Here is an 18,582-nt window from a genome sequence, read left to right as displayed (position 1 = left end):
AGAGCGAGTAAACAAAAAGGCGGTTCTGGACATCACTTGTACAATTCTGTAAAACATATAAAACTGAATGACAAATACAATATCCATGATTTGAATAAATTGAGAAAGTGGTTGAATTTGTAACCTCGGTTCATAATTACATTTCTTTTTGCTTACAACTATCATTGCTAGATTTGTTTTATATTTTCAGTCTTTCTTATACATTGCCTGGTACTTCATCTTCTCAGTCCTAGGAAATAAGAATTACTTTTTCTTTGCTGCACATTTACTGGATGTTGCTATCGCCATTCCTGCACTGAGGACTATTTTACAGTCTGTTACACACAACGGTAAACAGGTAAGTTAGGTTATTACATGGTTTATTGCAAACTCATCCAAAGAACTAGAATAAAAGCAGTCTCCTTGATTTAGGATGTGATGCCCTAACCAATGAGTGGCAGTGATATATAGTTTGCTATACATATTTGTGGGTAAGAGAAAGTCCAAAACCAGCTTTAATATGTTGATGTTGGATGGATGGAGAAAAGTGGGTACAGTACCTCATTTGTGTAATCAATGAGTTGTCTATTCATATCCCTGAAGACTACATATGTTGAAATTTTGCACCTGCTATGTGTTGATATGGAATTGTTTTAGGAATTATTGACCATTGGTGGATCATTGTCTCATTAGCAATTATACCACATCTCTTTCACAGAAAAAATGTGTTAATTATGAAGTACAAAATTTAAAGCTTATTACTCATGGCTGGGATTTAATAATCACATATTTTTTAACATTTTATTTTACAATACATTTGAAACTTTGAATATTGGAATTATTTTCTTTATTCAAGTGTTCTCTTATCATTGAAGAAGGGGAGAAACAACTGCAATAAGTGTATTACTAAATGTATATTTCTTCACTCTTGACAGTTAAGTTTTAATATTTAAAGCTTAAGGCTGGCCGAACTTTTTAAATAATCAAAATTTAACTGTTTAGAGTGGAGAAATATCGTAATACACAAGTTACAGTGGTGGAATCTGTTTCTCTTATGATTTTATCCTTCTTTTTCAAAGATTTGAGTAAAGTTGTGTACTTTCGATGTGACGTCATCAGACATGGTCACCTTTTCTCATGACGTCACAAAAAGAAAATTCAGAAGAAAGCAAGAAAATTAAACGTCACAATTAAATTTCAACCAATTATTTGACGAGAACAGATTGTTCACTAGTGAGAAGAAATGTTTTTCTCACACCGGTCAGGAAATGTGAAAATAGCACAAAAATTGGAAAAATAAAGTACTGTCTCTTTTAATATTGTTTTATAGTTTATTTTAATTGACAATTCAGAATCCAGAAAATTCAACAGTAAAAATTTTGGCTTCTGCTGGTTCTTCTTCTTGTGTTCCACAGCCAATGTACAAAAGACCATCAATACCAATGTCTAAAGACGAAGGAAGGTTGATACCAAACTCTTCTGCTTCTAAGTAACGGATGCATTGTCCTTTATTAAGAATATGAAACATATGATTTTGATCATCTGTGACTATGATATTGTTTGATTTTGTAGCAACCAAATCATTAGGTTGAAATATTTGTTCTATTTTCATATCTGGATGACCTTTATATACCCATTTCACTCCATTGGAATTATTTACTGCCACTATCCTGCCACGCCAATCTTTTTCTGACAGAATGTCTATGACATAAATGTTATCATCATTATCAGAAGTTATTCGTCTAGGAACAGAAAATATAGGTTTCCCATTACTATTTAAGTGATAAACTTTCTCTTTCTTTCCATCCAAATCCATCACAATGACCTTCCTCGGACCACTGACAGGGAATGCCCTTTCTCCTTCATTTCTAGCACCCACTATTATTTTATTTCCCATTGATACATGGACAGAGATACATATCAGTGGGGCTACACTGTATTTTGTATCTTCAACTTCTGAAGTTCTATTTTGAAATATTTTTAGTTCAGGTTCTTTTGTGCATAGCAGTAATCCACCATATAGTAACAGAGCCATATCAGATATTTCCATATTTAAGTTTTTGATGACATTTATTGATTGGTTGATAGGTTGTACTTTCTGTAAGGTTTTACCCTTCCCATAGTCTATCCATAGCATTCCATGATCACAGCACACTAAATTTTCAACAAAATTTAATCCAGTTTTATATTGCTGTTTAACTTTAAAAATAAATTCATCCTGTAATTTTTCATCCTTGAAGTCAATTAATTCTCCATGCTGTGCAATTAAAATTGGATGTTTTTGTGGTACATACTGTGGCAGTCTTTTAAATGTTGGGTTCACTGTCCTGTGTTTTAGGTTTATTTTTTCTCCCTTTAATTTATTGAAGACATCATTAGCATCGTTTGAATGTAAGGCTTGGTATAAGTTTTTGTTCCTAAGTTGTATTTCTTTGTTAATCTTCTGTGATCTGTTTTCTTCTTCATTTAAAGATAACTTCAGAGTTTCCCATCTTTCTTCAAGATCATTTAAAAGTTTCTTAGTATGCTTGTCAACTTCATTCTTTAAAACTTGATCTTGATTTAGAATTTCCAGCTTCTCAGATTTATATTTTGAGCTTTCAGAAGATTTCAGAGACTCTAATTTAGAAAGTCTTATAACATTATCTAATAACAACTCTTCAAGGTCAGAGTTCATAGTTTCAACTTTATTTATAGTAAACTTATATCCTTCATCTAATTCAATCATGTTATGCTTGTTGTGAGTTTTAGCAATACACAAAGGGCAGACAACTTCCTCACAGTCCAGACAAAATAAACAGCAGTTTTGTCCAATATGAAATTCACATGGTATATTACTAAAATCCACACTTTCCTTTGCTTGCTGGTGGTAGTTGGCAATATCTTTTATATCTATTATAACATGCTTGTCCGTGGATTTAACTTTAAGGTGAAGTTTCTAGCATTTTGTACACAAAAGAAAGTTACATTTTAAACACTTCCATTTTATCTCACTGGATTCTTCACACAACTGACAGGACATTGGAGCCTGAATCTTCTGGATAGATTTGGAAAACGCCATGATAATGAATCGGGAAAATGTGCTACATTTAAAGTTTTAGATTAATCTAACTAGATCTGTGTATTGTTTATTGAAGATTACATTCAGTTTTAGAAAAAATCAATATTTGTCAAAGTGTTTTGGTATTTAAATGTATTGTAAGTTTGACAAAAATGAAGAGGTGCAAGTCACTCAGTACATCAAGGTACATATCATTGAGATTGAATATAGACAAAATTTATAAAAATTCTTCACTATGGTGAAAGAGTAAATTGATAAAAAGTATGTGATCTTAGTGGAAACTTGTTATTTTGAATACACATAGAAAATACAATAAATATTATTGAACTTAGTGACAAGTGAAAGATATATATTTATTTCTATTCCGTTATATTTGGAATTTCCCTATTCTATTTCTATCTTTAGACTTGTGGTACAAGTTTGGCTAGTATGTAAATCAGAAGTGGTCTGATGTTACTGTTGTTTTCTGCACGAATATTTCGAGGGCGGTAGTACGGGTGGAGTTTTATAGGCATATATAAGTCCTGATTACGTTTGATTATTATCGATGTGCTCGAGTAACTTTGATAGACGAAGTTAACGTTAAGCTCTGCATAATATATTACAGTTATGTTTGTATTGATATGTATTTAGAGGACATTGTGAATGTATATAGATGGAATTGTGGTATATTTTTGTAATTTGTAAAATGTTTACAAGATATTAAATGTTGTTTCGCTGAGAAAATAAGAAAGTTACTGCGAGCAAACAAACCTAAATTATGACTTGTCTCTTATTTAGCCATGTATTTAGTATAGAAATGTTTTAAATTCGGACGAATTTATGAGGGAGAATTTAAATTGTATTTCTGTCAGTATTGTTTTCTTTAAATGTTTGGTTTGTTTTTTTAATTTTTTAATTTAATTTATTTTATTTTTCTATTCTTATATTTTTTACCAAATCAGTCGGTAATGAATTTATAAAGTACTAACAGACAATATATAGAGGAGGATATATTATTTTGTATTTGTTTTCTATTCTCTATAAAACTGGATTCTTGAATCTAATCTTTATAACTATCTTACCTGATCAAGATTGACTTAGACCAGCTAGGTGCCCCCTCCAGATGCAGGATTTTGTTGCTGGATTAAAAACCCATTGGTGGCCTTTGGCTGTTGTCTCTGACATATGTCCAATTTCCATTCTCAATTTTATTATTTAAGTTTCACTAAATATTCTCAAAATAATGATAAATTAAGGGTACATGAACCTTCTTTTAAAATCCCTGTCTACTGTGGCTAGAAACTACTTTTCAATTTTACCTTTCAAAATTCAAGATTTTGGATGCAATGTGTTTCAGTTCCTTTAATAATGTATTTCCTGTTTCCTAAAAAACACATCTATAAAATGTTCTAAAGTTTTGGTAATATTTTTCTTAGCATCTTGATTTATAAATTTGATTGATTTGAATCCCAACAATATTGTGTAATAAGTTAGCCAAAACTCATATTGCCTTATTTAAGAATTAAGCTACATTGTACCATGAAAATAATTATTCATTAATAAATTGTTTTTTTCTAGTTTAATAATTATGTCTGCTCTATTTATTTTCCAGCTTGTGTTGACAGTGATGTTAACGAGTGTTATTGTGTACATCTACACAGTTTTAGCTTTCAACTTCTTCCGTAAATTCTACGTCAAAGAGGAAGATGGAAACACAGATTATAAATGTCATGATATGTTAACAGTAAGTTACATTTTAATGTTTTAGTCAGACAGCAATCTAACAACACAATAAAGCAAAACACAAAGTCATTTGAAGGTCAATATACATTTATTGTCTTTTCCAATAGACCATATAGAATTGTATTGTCAAAAAAAATAATCTGTGTCAGCTTAAAAGTTAAGTAGGATGCAGAGAGCATTCAAATAAGATTGTTAAATAAATTTATGATTTATGGAGTGACAATTTAGTTTTCTTCTTTTTATACGACCGCAAATTTTGAAAAATTTTTCGTCGTATATTGCTATGTCGTGGTCGTCGTTGTCGTCGTCGTCGTCGTCGTCCGAATACTTTTAGTTTTCGCACTCTAACTTTAGTAAAAGTGAATATAAATCTATAAAATTTTATCACAAGGTTTATGACCACAAAAGGAAGGTTGGTATTGATTTTGGGAGTTTTGGTTCCAACATTTTAGGAATTAGGGGCCAAAAAGGGCCCAAATAAGCATTTTCTTGGTTTTCGCACTATAACTTTAGTTTAAGTTAATAGAAATCTATGAAATTTTGACATAAGATATATGACCACAAAAGAAAGGTTGGGATTGATTTTGGGAGTTTTGGTTTCAACAGTGTAGGAATTAGGGGCCAAAAAAGGACCCAAATAAGCATTATTCTTGGTTTTCGCACAATAACTTTAGTTTAAGTAAATAGAAAATAATGAAATTTAAACACAATGTTTATGACCACAAAAGGAAGGTTGGTATTGATTTTGGGAGTTTAGGTCCCAACAGTTTATGAATTAGGGGCCAAAAAGGGACCCAAATAAGCATTTTTCTTGGTTTTCGCACCATAACTTTAGTATAAGTAAATAGAAATCTATGAAATTTAAACACAAGGTTTATGACCATAAAAGGAAGGTTGGTAATGATTTTGGGAGTTTTGGTCCCAACAGTTTAGGAATAAGGGGCCCAAAGGGTCCAAAATTAAACTTTGTTCGATTTCATCAAAATTGAATAATTGGGGTTCTTTGATATGCCGAATCTAACTGTGTATGTAGATTTTTATACGACCGCAAATTTTGAAAAAATTTTCGTCGCATATTGCTATCACGTTGGCGTCGTCGTCGTCGTCGTCGTCGTCCGAATACTTTTAGTTTTCGCACTCTAACTTTAGTAAAAGTGAATAGAAATCTATGAAATTTTAACACAAGGTTTATGACCATAAAAGGAAGGCTGGTATTGATTTTGGGAGTTTTGGTCCCAACATTTTAGGAATTAGGGGCCAAAAAGGGCCCAAATAAGCATTTTCTTGGTTTTCGCACTATAACTTTAGTTTAAGTTAATAGAAATCTATGAAATTTTTGACACAAGGTTTATAACCACAAAATAAAGGTTGGGATTGATTTTGGGAGTTTTATTTTCAACAGTTTAGGAATTAGGGGCCAAAAAAGGGCCCAAATAAGCATTATTCTTGGTTTTCACACAATAACTTTAGTTAAAGTAAATAGAAATCAATGAAATTTAAACACAATGTTTATGACCACAAAAGGAAGGTTGGTATTGATTTTGGGAGTTTCGGTCCCAACAGTTTAGGAATTAGGGGCCAAAAAGGGACCCAAATAAGCATTTTTCTTGGTTTTCGCACCATAGCGTTAGTATAAGTAAATAGAAATCTATGAAATTTAAACACAAGGTTTATGACTATAAAAGGAAGGTTGGTATTGATTTTGGAAGTTTTGGTCCCAACAGTTAAGGAAAAAGGGGCCCAAAGGGTCCAAAATTAAACTTTGTTTGATTTCATCAAAATTGAATAATTGGGGTTCTTTAATATGCCGAATCAAACTGTGTATGTAGATTCTTAATTTTTGGTCCCGTTTTCAAATTGGTCTACATTAAGGTCCAAAGGGTCCAAAATTAAACTTAGTTTGATTTTAACAAAAATTGAAACCTTGGGGTTCTTTGATATGCTGAATCTAAAAATGTACTTAGATTTTTGATTATTGGCCCAGTTTTCAAGTTGGCCCAAATCGGGGTCCAAAATTAAACATTGTTTGATTTCATCAAAAATTGAATAATTGGGGTTCTTTGATATGCCAAATCAAACTGTGTATGTAGATTCTTAATTTTTGGTCCAGTTTTAAAATTGGTCTAAATTAAAGTGCAAAGGGTCCAAAATTAAACTAAGTTTGATTTTAACAAAAATTAAATTCTTGGGCCTCTTTGATATGCTGAATCTAAACATGTACTTAGATTTTTGATTATGGGCCCAGTTTTCAAGTTGGTCCAAATCAGGATCTTAAATTATTATATTAAGTATTGTGCAATAGCAAGTCTTTTCAATTGCACAGTATTGTGCAATGGCAAGAAATATCTAATTTCACAATATTGTGAAATAGCAATTTTTTTTTTAATTAAGAGTTATCTTTCTTTGTCCAGTATAGTAAGCAAGAAATATCTGCAAGAATTTTTTTTAATTGGAGTTATCTTTCTTTGTCCAGAATCAACTTAAATCTTTGTTATATACAATATACAATGTATATTCACTTTTTACTACCAACTGATAAATTTAAATAATCTTTACCATTCAGTGATAACAAGCAGTTTTTTTACATCATGTATTTAAATGAGTAGTAATTGTTGCAAACTCCATTAGAATATTTTAATTGAAATTAGTTTTGGAATAAGGGAAAGGGGGATGTGAATAAAAAATTGGGTTAAATTTTTCTCATTTGAAATTTCATAAATAAAAAGAAAATTTCTTCAAACATTTTTTTGAGAGGATTAATATTCAACAGCATAGTGAATTGCTCTAAGAGAAAACAAAAATTTTAAGTTCATTTGAATACATTCATTCTGTGTCAGAAACCTATGCTGTGTCAACTATTTAATCACAATCCAAATTTAGAGCGGAATCCAGCTTGAATGTTGTGTCCATACTTGCCCCAACCGTTCAGGGTTCAACCTCTGCGGTCGTATAAAGCTACGCCCTGCGGAGCATCTGGTTAACTTTTGGTCCCGTTTTCAAATTGGTCTACATTGAGGTCCAAAGGGTCCAAAATTAAACTTCGTTTGATTTTGACAAAAAATTAATCGGTTGGGTTCTTTGATATGCTGAATCTAAAAATGTACTTAGATTCTTGATTATCGGCCCAGTTTTCAAGTTGGTCCAAATCGGGGTCCAAAATTAAACTTTGTTTGATTTCATCAAAAATTGAATAAATGGGGTTCTTTGATATGCCAAATCTAACTGTGTATGTAGATTCCTCATTTTTGGTCTTGTTTTCAAATTGGTCTACATTAAAGTCCAAAGGGTCCAAAATTAAACTTAGTTTGATTTTAACAAAAATTGAAATCTTGGGGTTCTTTGATATGCTGAATCCAAACATGTACTTAGATTTTTGATTATGGGCCCAGTTTTCAAGTTGGTCCAAATCAGGATCTAAAATTATTATATTAAGTTTTGTGCAATAGCAAGTCTTTTCAATTGCACAGTATTGCGCAATGGCAAGAAATATCTTATTGCAAAATATTGTGAAATAGCAATTTTGTTTTTAATTAGAGTTATCTTTCTTTGTCCAGAATAGTAAGCAAGAAATATCTAATTGTAAGATTTTTTTTTATTTGGAGTTATCTTTCTTTGTCCAGAATCAACTTAAATCTTGGTTATATATACAATATGCAATACAATGTATATTCACTTTTTACTACCAACTGATAAATTAAAATAATCTTTACCATTCAGTGATAACAAGCAGTTTTTTTACATCTTAATATTTTATGATGTATTTAAATGAGTAGTAATTGTTGCAAACTCCATTAGAAATTTTAATTAAGATTAGTTTTGGAATAAGGGAAAGGGGGATGTGATTAAAAAAATTGGGTTCAATTTTCTCATTTGAAATTTCATAAATAAAAAGAAAATTTCTTCAAACATTTTTTTGAGAGGAATAATATTCAACAGCATAGTGAATTGCTCTAAGAGAAAACAATTTTTTTAATTTCATTAGAACACATTCATTCTGTGTCAGAAACCTATGCTGTGTCAACTATTTAATCACAATCCAAATTTAGAGCTGAATCCAGCTTGAATGTTGTGTCCATACTTGCCCCAACCGTTCAGGGTTCAACCTCTGCGGTCGTATAAAGCTACGCCCTGCGGAGCATCTGGTTATTAAATGTTACAAAATTTACCTTTGAATTAAACATCACTCTCATTCAACAAACCAAAATTGGGTATCCCACAAAAATGAACCCACAGAACTGATAAATGAATGCAACAGTAGTATACTGCTGTTCAAAAGTCATAAATCAATTGAGAGGAAACAAATCTGCATAACAAACTAAAACAGAGGATAACAACATAACAAAAGAATCTCTGAAGTGCAACAAAAACAAATGCCAATGCAACATACATAATATATAGAAACTAACTTTTAGATAATAACTACCATATTCCTGACTAGTTACAGGGCATTTTTAAAACCTGAACCTGATTTTGTTGCTAGCCAAAACTTGTGCTTAATTGTGTCAAGTTGTAACTAATGTCTGTGTTACTTTTCAGTGTTTTGTGTACCATTTACATACTGGTGTAAGAGCAGGCGGTGGTATAGGTAAGTTGTACATATAATTTGATAAAATAATTCAGAAAATGAATTAATTTCAAACTTACAGATCACTTCATTATAACAAAAAATAAATTGTATATACATGTGTATGAAACCACATATAGTAGTTTCAAATATAAATGTAAGAAATTTTGAAAATAGTGAAATATTGAATTTGTCTAGCCTCATGAAATATGCAAAGGAAAAAAGGAATATAAAAATGTCTTGTATCTGCTAAAACAATACACAAAACTTTGGGTGTATAAAAAAATGTGATTATAAAAATTTAAGTAGAATCATGTTAATGCTCTTATATTGTTATGTTGTTGCTATGAGGAAATTGTGAAACTAGCTATCTCATTTGCTCAACATCAAAAATTACTTAAATCATTTTAAATATATTTTTTCCATCATATTTACCTAGGTGACGAGATAGAGCCAGCCGATGGAGATCCAACTGAAGTCTGGAGAATTTTATTTGATATCACATTCTTTTTCTTTGTGATTGTTATTCTGCTAGCTATCATCCAAGGTAAGAACAGAGAATGAATCCAAATGGAATAATTTATTGCATTAAGACAACAAGAGTTCAACTAAGTGAAAAATATCTAGATTTATTGAAATCACAGTCACTTAAATGTTATGCCCCTGCTGTAGGCTATAGGTTCATAAAGTGTTACCCTTGACTGATATTCTTTCTTCTTTCTGTTCATCCAATTTTCATTGCAAAGCTTCAGCAGGGGCATAAGTGTCTTACAACTCTTTCCTCTTATATATATTCTTTATATCAGGTTCCAATAGACATTTTTTGTAAGTGTGTGTGGAGGGAGCTGTAATTTCACGGCTATATTGATTATCAACTTGATCATTTCAATCTATTTATAAATGAAAAAAAAAGACCACACAAACTAATGAATACATGAATTCATGTTAAGATTTCCTTAAATACATTAAGGATGCTAAATTATAAATCTAATATACATTCACATCTTGCGTCAAATATAATTGTGTTAAATTTTGTACCAACTTGCAAGACCATCATGCAGTCTAGGTGGTTTATAAACACCCTCATCACCTTTTATTAAAATAATGCATTTTGAGGAATAAAGAAGCCTATAATTATCCTATACATACTATTTCTAACATATGTTATGTTTCCATTATAGGTTTAATTATTGATGCCTTTGGAGAATTGAGAGATCAGTTAGAACAAGTCAAAGAAGACATGGAGGTAAGCTTAAAGTTATAAGCATTATTAAAGCTATTGGGATTCCATACTTTTTTCAAAAATTGAATTATAGAACTTTTTCTGAATATTGTAAAATGTATTAAAGAAGATGTTCAACTTAAATTACCAAAAACTGCACACAAAAATTCCAAAGTAAAAAAGGTAATAAGTTATTGTTTTGAAATTTCAGAAAATATACTTTTCTATCAAGAATAAGAATATAGAACTCTTATTCAATTAAAGGATCATGTAATACTCTATAATGAGTTGTTATAGAATCATATTGTCACTAAGAAACAGAAACAATGTGTATCTGAACCATCAATGTTAATGTTTTTTTGGTTAAAAGATGATACTTTTAAATGATTGTCTTGTTTGTATCAGAGTTTATCAAATTGGAAAAAAAAGTAAGTGTTTTTGTAAAGTTACATATTTTTATTTCAGTCAAAATGTTTCATCTGTGGTATTGGAAAGGAATACTTTGACAAAGTACCTCATGGGTTTGAGACTCATACGACAAATGAACATAATTTTGCCAACTACATGTAAGTATTTGATGTTGTCACTCATCAAACTTTAAATATTTAATCTCTGAGATACTCTTCAGGATTCAATATTTTTCAGAAAGAACACAAACGTTCAATAAAGCAGATGTACTGTTAATTTGATATATAAGATTATAAAATAAAAACAAAGGATATGGGGTATCCATTCATGCCACAAAATCAATACATGCACAGTAAAAAATACACAAAAAGCAAAAGAAAATTGCATTTATTGCTGTTCTTCATCTCACAGTCACAATGACACTTTCAACACAGAGCGACAAAAACATCAATAAACAGATTATCAATGGTCTTGAAAGCTGAAGGATGATACTGGTTTGTGTTTGTAACATGATTGTAGTGGACATCAAAAGTATACTGGTCTCCAAAATTCTTTTATCATTTAACAAGAACTATGTTATATAGTAATATATACAAATTAAAACTTTATTGTACAGCTGTTAATTTCATTGATTTCTTTTACAATTGACAGGTTTTTCTTGATGCACTTGATTAACAAGCCTGATACAGAATATACAGGACAGGTAGGTATTATATATTAAAGTTAGTTTCTATCTACAGTAATGAGAGTTCTCTCATCATTTAGAATAACATTATGTTGTATTTGAAAAGAAAAGCAATATGTGTACTATATATAAATAAGAAGATGTGGTACGACTGAAAACTATCAATCCAAGACGCAATGTATAAAAAGTTAACCATTGTAGTTCAAAGTACTGCATTGAACGCATAGAGCCTTGGCTCACATGTTTCTAGTCTGATTTAAACATTATATTGGAAATACCAAATATAAAAATGAAACATTGTAAGACACTTATCTACTTTTAATGTAAAATTTTGATGAGGAATCTAATTATTGTCTTATCATTCCTAACATATTCAGCTTGTACAAAACATTTGTGAATTACTTGATAGGCTTCTTATGTCTAAAATTTATTTCATACAAATGTAAATACATATTGTGAATATATGTTGACAGCAAAATCATTTCTTTTTTTTTTTGTCTTCTCTGATGTTTTTTTGGTACAACATAAATTGCCACATTAAAAAATCATTAACAAGTTAACCAGTTTTTAAATCTGTGATTTTCATGTACTATTTCAGGAAACATATGTATGGGAACTTTATCAACAGAGGTGCTGGGACTTCTTCCCTGTAGGAGATTGTTTCAGAAAACAGTATGAAGATGAACCCAGTAGCTAAAACTGGCTTTACTCCTATCACAGGAGTTACTAAATCAAAAACATTTACCAAAGAAATGGCAATACGATGCTAGACATACTCATATAGTTGATATTTTTACACTTAAGTAGATTATTAATAGGAGAAATGATTTTATACCATGGAAAACATTGTACTTAAAATTTCAGAAAGTTTGATGCTGATTTTTATGACAAAGTTAGGAAGTTGTTTGTTGAGAGTGAATATTTACAAGATTTTACATGTTTGTGATGTCTGAAAACTTTCCACATAGCCTGAATGGACAAAGAGACATTTTGGTAGTGTGCCCCTTTTATTTTTAAATTTTGTGTGTCCTCCTTAGTTTTCTCGAGACAAAGTCTATGATGGTTATGTGGGACAGTATTAATACATGTACTTAAATGCACTTAAATACATCTCTTTCTCTGGTGACAAATTATTTGAAAAATAGAAACGTTGAAAACTGGATTTTCTAGTAATAAATTTGAAAATCTTTGACTGGATTTTCTGTTTCGTATTTTTCTTGAAGATCCGGTAGAGGAGATGTAGTGTTATTGTTTTGATTTATGAAATCCTGCTTTGTTCCATTGTTGTGATACTCAATTTTGAAATTGTGATTTTGTTTTGTCAGCCAATTTTACATAAAATGATATTTACTGTGATTTTGAAAATAAGAGTGTTTTCCTAGTATTTTATATTTGTGTACCTCTAAAACTTGAGATTGTAGTGAATCATATCATTGTTTTGTCCATCACATTTTTTACCAAGTCAGTAGATGGTTGTTGTTATTTGTTTATTGTTAAATAGATCTTTTTATAGTGGTTAGTTATATTTGTTAGTTCGCTGTTAGTAGCTAAAGAATCTCGTCCATTTCTATCCCTCCCCTTTTAATCAATGCATTTACATTTTTATCGCCTTTTAGTTTTGTTTTTGGTTTTTCATAACTTTATTGATGATGCCATGCAGGTATATTTTGTCATGGTTGCATTGTGTTTTTAATTGGTCATGGCTTTTCACAGTTATATCCATTGTGTCATGGAGTTCGTAATTTGTCATGGTTTTTTTCACAATTTTATACATAGTGCCATGAATATTTTTTTCATATTTAATGTTAAGATCTGGGATGTTTTTCTCTATAAATGCAATAAAAAGATCATGCTCATTTGTCAAATATATGTTGACAGTTTATTGTTCAGTGTTTAAAGCATGTATTATCACAGTTGTGCCAAGTATTTTAACATTGTTATTGTTTTGTTCCATAGATTGATCTTTCACCTTATTATTTAATTATTTAGACTAGTCAGGACTTGTGCAATAGCTCACTTAGATTTATATGTAGTTAGATGAAGCTATACATTTGCTTTTATTTATTTGTGTACTTATTTATTTATTTATTTTTTGTATACCTTCACTGAAAACATATCATTTAATGTTAAGAAATGTTTTGTCATGAGTTGTAATGTTCATCACACATATCCTATTTTCACATCAAGATTTTATAAGATATTGAACCTCTCAAAGAAAATAGTTGTTGAATATCACTTTTTATACTTAATTCTGACAATATGTTACCTTTGCTTTGCAGTTTTGGTAAGCTTTTTCATATTTAGTTTAAAATGATTTTCTTAAATGCTGATAAGACTGTTTCAAGATATTGTGAAAGTAATAATGTTTAGTAGAAACTAACTTATATTCTATTTAGAATTTAAATACTAGGTTTAACAAACAACTTTACAGGAATAAGTTTTATCCTCTGAACATCAGTGCTTCTTTCATAATATCTTGAAGAATCTGTTTATATCTTTTTTTTTCAATAAGAAATCTTACATGTGTGCCATCCTGGAACAAAAAGTACTTGTTTTTTATATCATGATTGACATAAAGTCTTCCAGATGTATGTAGCAGAATTTGTTCGTATTTTCCCCTGTGAATAGGAATGTTTTTCATATGATCACTGTTCATCCACTGTAGAGAGTTGTCAAATGCAATTTTGATTTTATTACCAAAGAAATAAAAGATAAAATCTTTGTCATGTGTTCTTTTACATTTGTTAAACCATTGATTACAGCATTGGTTATAAGACCTGAAGTAATATACTCAGTCTACTGAACTGGAACAGACTCTCTCTCTTATGGAGCTCCACACATATATTGTAAATGTATAGGGTTTTTTTGGAGGTCACATTCCTACTATTGCCTTGTTGATGGGCTACAGTACACTATGGGGCATGTCAATAAAAGATATGTAAAATAGATCCAACATCACAAAAATCATTAAACATCTAGATTTCTTTATTCTGTTTTCAACAACATAAGCCTCCAAATTCGGTTATTCTCTGATAAAAATTGGTCATTTCTGTGGAAAAAAGATTGTTTCAAAGACAACTTAAGGTAGTACAAAACACTACATTAATACATTATATCACACATATTACCAACTTTGTAAGGATTCAGAGAAGATGCGGCTCAATGAAATATGTCTCTTCTTTTTGTTGTAAAAATATGTTAATTATTTTAATAAATCTTAAAAATCTTCTTAGGTCTAGACCAGTCCTGAACAACCATTCTATAAAGGTATTGCAAATACATTACTAAATGTACTAAATATTAAATCAATAGATGAAAACATTACAGGAAAACTTAGCCGGAGAGATGAGTGCAAATCTATAGTTTCGTTTTCACTGTGTATCATTGTACAGCAAAAATATAGGTATCAACCAAGCGGGCGTGAGCGATTTTGACCTTCCACGGTAACGAAAATCTTTGTTTTATTAACATAATACCAATGTGTACTTCAATCTTAACATAATTGTTGTTATAGGAAATGGTTTGGTCGTAGGTTGATGATTAAAGATGTCTCATTATTTTCCCCAAACAAGAACGATTACTAAAAACATGTGCAAATACTTGTGAAAGAAGTTGACGCTCGTCTCATTCGAAATGATTCTATATTCATTGCAACTCTTTTTCTGATATAAGGCCACTTGTGCGTGTAATAAGAATAGCTGTTTCAATAATTGGCATTGAAATCTCTCATACATGTACATTTTTCAATATTTAATTCCGAAAAGAAGCATTGTGTACGGTGCTTAGCTGACAACATAAATCATTATGTACGGTGCATAGTTAAGTTGTTGTACACCCTACACAAAAACATTATTTTCATGCTCATTTATTACCCCAAAAATTTAAGGAACAAGTAATCACAGATAGGTTTATGATTGGTAACTATTACATTTGCCCTGTATCTTTTTATACAATGCTTTATTTCAGATAAAACATGTAAATGTCTCGACAATTGTATCGAAATTGAAAGTTGGTGTTGACATTCACAACTATTTGCACATGTACAAGGTAATTGTTCTTATTAAAATATCAAAGGTGTTTTATGAATAGGAAATAATCGATGAATTATTTGGGAGCATGAATTTCTAATGTTGAGAAATGTACATTGAATATTGATAAAGCAAAACAAAGATTTTCGTTATCGTGTAAGGTCAAAATCGCTCACACCCGCTTGGTTAGTACCTATATTCCGTGTACTGACGATACACAGTGGTTTGGCTATGCCAGTATGTGACTGACAACACCATGGCTGTAAAAAGGAACAAAAGTAACACAATATAACATAGAAAGACTGAGCAACACAAACCCAATCAAAAACTGGGGGTGATCACAGGTGCTTCAGAAGGGCAAGCACATCCTGCTCAACATGTCACATGATTTATGTTACTCAACTGGAAATAAAACTATAGTAACCAGCCAAAAGCAATATTTTTAAATGAGTTAACACTGATATGAGACAAAATGTCTAGGGAGCTAAAGGTCTGGTATGTCTTAATATGTGTAAGAATTGTTACTGATGAAGTTTTTAATTTCAACTTATCATTATTCTAGTCAGAATATTGTATTTATAAAGATGTAAATATTTTCAACAACAGCAAGTCTTACATCTTGTCTTGCCTGTGACAAAAATTGTGAAAAGAAAGACAGGTGTTGTTGCTATGGATGCAGAGTATTTCCCTTCAACAATAGTTAAGGTTTCTTCTTATGTCAGTTTAATTACAGTTTCTTGTGGAAGATCCATTTTGCTATGTACTATCAGTATATATCAGTTTGATGACTACTATTTAACGGCAACCCCGCTAGATTATTGTGTTCATGACTTTGAATGAATTTTCTATGTTAGGTTTTCTACTTAAGTCAGTGATAGATCAACGATATTTTCTATAAAGCTGAGTTACTATCAGTCCAAATCCTGTTTGCTCATAGATAAGTTCAGCCACTTTGAAATAATAGCAGTAGGAAGGTTATGGCATCAAAAATAAAGGGCTGCGCTTAGGCGCATGATACGCCCCTTGCTCTTTTAACTTGTCTTTTATGCTTTAAATGAATTTATATGATCAACTAGAAATAGTGTGAGCCCTGTCAAATACACCCCCCCAAATAATACTCAACAAGATTGTGTCCATAGTTCAGGGATGCCCCACTCGCACTATCATTTTCTATGTTCATTGGACCGTGAAATTGGGTCAAAACTTAAATTTGGAATTATAATTAGAAAGATCATATCATAGGGAACATGTGTACTAAGTTTCAAGTTGATGTAACTTTAACTTCTTCAAAAACTACCTTGACCAAAAACTTTAACCTGAACTTCGCACTATCATTTTCTATGTTCAGTGGACCATGAAATTGGGATCAAAACTATAATTTGGCATTAAAATTAGAAAGATCATATCATTGGGAGCATGTGTACTATGTTTCAAGTTGATTGGACTTCAACTTCTTCAAAAACTACCTTGACCAAAAACTTTAACCTGAAGCGAACGGACGCACAGACGGACAGACGAACGGAGGCACAGACCAGAAATCATAATGCCCCTCTACTATCGTAGGTGGGGCATTAAAAAGGCACAAAAAAATTGGCACTATTAAGGCTACCTCAAATTTAACTAAGTTTGTTTTCTTAAATTTTCATCCATACATAAAATTTTGTGAAAGTGTTAGTTATTGTCCCAAAATTGGAAAAATCCCCCCTTTTTTAAGCATAAAAATTCATAACACGGAAATGTAAAATCTGAAATTTATAAAAATTGCAAGGGAGCTTACATTAATAGATATAAACAATTCACTAAAGTTTCATGGACATTGGTGAAAGCCTTTTTGAGTTATTGTCCGAAGTGTTAAAAATCACCCTTTTTTTTATGAATAAAGCCCCATTAATCCAAAACTTAAAATTTGAAATTTATACAAATTGAAAGGGAGCTTACATCAATAGATATAAACAATTCACCAAAGTTTCATGGACATTGGTGAAAGCCTTTTTGAGTTATTGTCCGAAGTGTTAAAAATCCCCCTTTTTTTATGAATAAAGCCCCATAAATCCAAAACTTAAAATCTGAAATTTATAAAAATTGAAAGGGAGCTTTCATCAATAGATATAAACAATTCACCAAAGTTTTATGGACATTGGTGAAAGCTTTTTTGAGATATTGTCCGAAGTGTTAAAAATCACCCTTTATTTATGAATAAAGCCCCATAAATCCAAAACTTAAAATCTGAAATTTAAAAAAAAACGAAAGGGAGCTTACATCAATAGATATAAACAATTCACCAAAGTTTCATGGACATTGGTGAAAGCCTTTTTGAGTTATTGTCCGAAGTGTTGAAAATCCCCCCTTTTTTATGAATAAAGCCCCATAAATCCAAAACTTAAAATCTGAAATTAAAAAAAACAAAAGGGAGCTTACGTCAATAGATATAAACAATTTACCAAAGTTTCATGGACATTGGTGAAAGCCTTTTTGAGTTATTGTCCGAAGTGTTGAAAATTCCCCCTTTTTTTATGAATAAAGCCCCATAAATCCAAAACTTAAAATCTGAAATTAAAAAAAAACGAAAGGGAGCTTACGTCAATAGATATAAACAATTCACAAAAGTTTCATGGAAATTGGTGAAGGTGTTTTTGAGTTATTGTCCAAAGTGTGGACGAAGGACGGACAGACAGACAGACGGACAGACAGACAGACGGACGGACAACGGTATACCATAATACGTCCCGTCCCGGGCTAATAAAAACCTTTCGCTGAGATGGGTTTATGACATGATCACTTGCTGTTGATGCTATGTGGACCCAGGCCTTGAATGTCAATGAATTTATAAATTCAATCTGAAGAAATTATTGCTCACCACTAGAGACAACAACATTGTTATTCATGAGAGATTCATAATAGAAAACAAAA

The 18,582-nt window shown here is 30.9% G+C and overlaps 2 protein-coding genes across 2 annotated transcripts in view; one reads left to right on the top strand and one right to left on the bottom strand.

Moving 5' to 3' along the window:
- Positions 1–14,365, top strand: part of LOC134710263 (ryanodine receptor-like) — a 126,722-nt gene extending 112,357 nt beyond the window's left edge. Inside the window, exons 110-117 of the mRNA XM_063570543.1 lie at positions 191–337; positions 4,635–4,766; positions 9,302–9,350; positions 9,769–9,876; positions 10,511–10,575; positions 11,017–11,117; positions 11,611–11,662; positions 12,243–14,365. Coding sequence (XP_063426613.1) covers positions 191–337; positions 4,635–4,766; positions 9,302–9,350; positions 9,769–9,876; positions 10,511–10,575; positions 11,017–11,117; positions 11,611–11,662; positions 12,243–12,341 — 753 coding nt within the window. The 3' untranslated portion in view covers positions 12,342–14,365. The remainder of the gene's footprint in view (positions 1–190; positions 338–4,634; positions 4,767–9,301; positions 9,351–9,768; positions 9,877–10,510; positions 10,576–11,016; positions 11,118–11,610; positions 11,663–12,242) is intronic.
- LOC134709367 (uncharacterized) lies at positions 1,328–3,044 on the bottom strand. The gene has a single exon (XM_063569535.1). It carries the CDS (start codon positions 2,705–2,707, stop codon positions 1,328–1,330), a length of 1,380 nt encoding a protein of 459 aa, XP_063425605.1. The 5' UTR covers positions 2,708–3,044.
- Positions 14,366–18,582: the final 4,217 nt, after the last annotated feature.

Source organism: Mytilus trossulus, chromosome 3 (assembly GCF_036588685.1).
Source record: "Mytilus trossulus isolate FHL-02 chromosome 3, PNRI_Mtr1.1.1.hap1, whole genome shotgun sequence".
Classification (NCBI taxonomy): domain Eukaryota; kingdom Metazoa; phylum Mollusca; class Bivalvia; order Mytilida; family Mytilidae; genus Mytilus; species Mytilus trossulus.
The sequence above is the reverse complement of the archived record's forward strand: the minus strand, read 5'-3'. Positions and strand labels throughout refer to the sequence as shown.

What these genes read in the sequence shown, in the direction of transcription:
- LOC134709367 (XM_063569535.1), bottom strand. Translation starts at nt 2,707, where the DNA reads ATGATTGAATTAGATGAAGGATATAAGTTTACTATAAATAAAGTTGAA.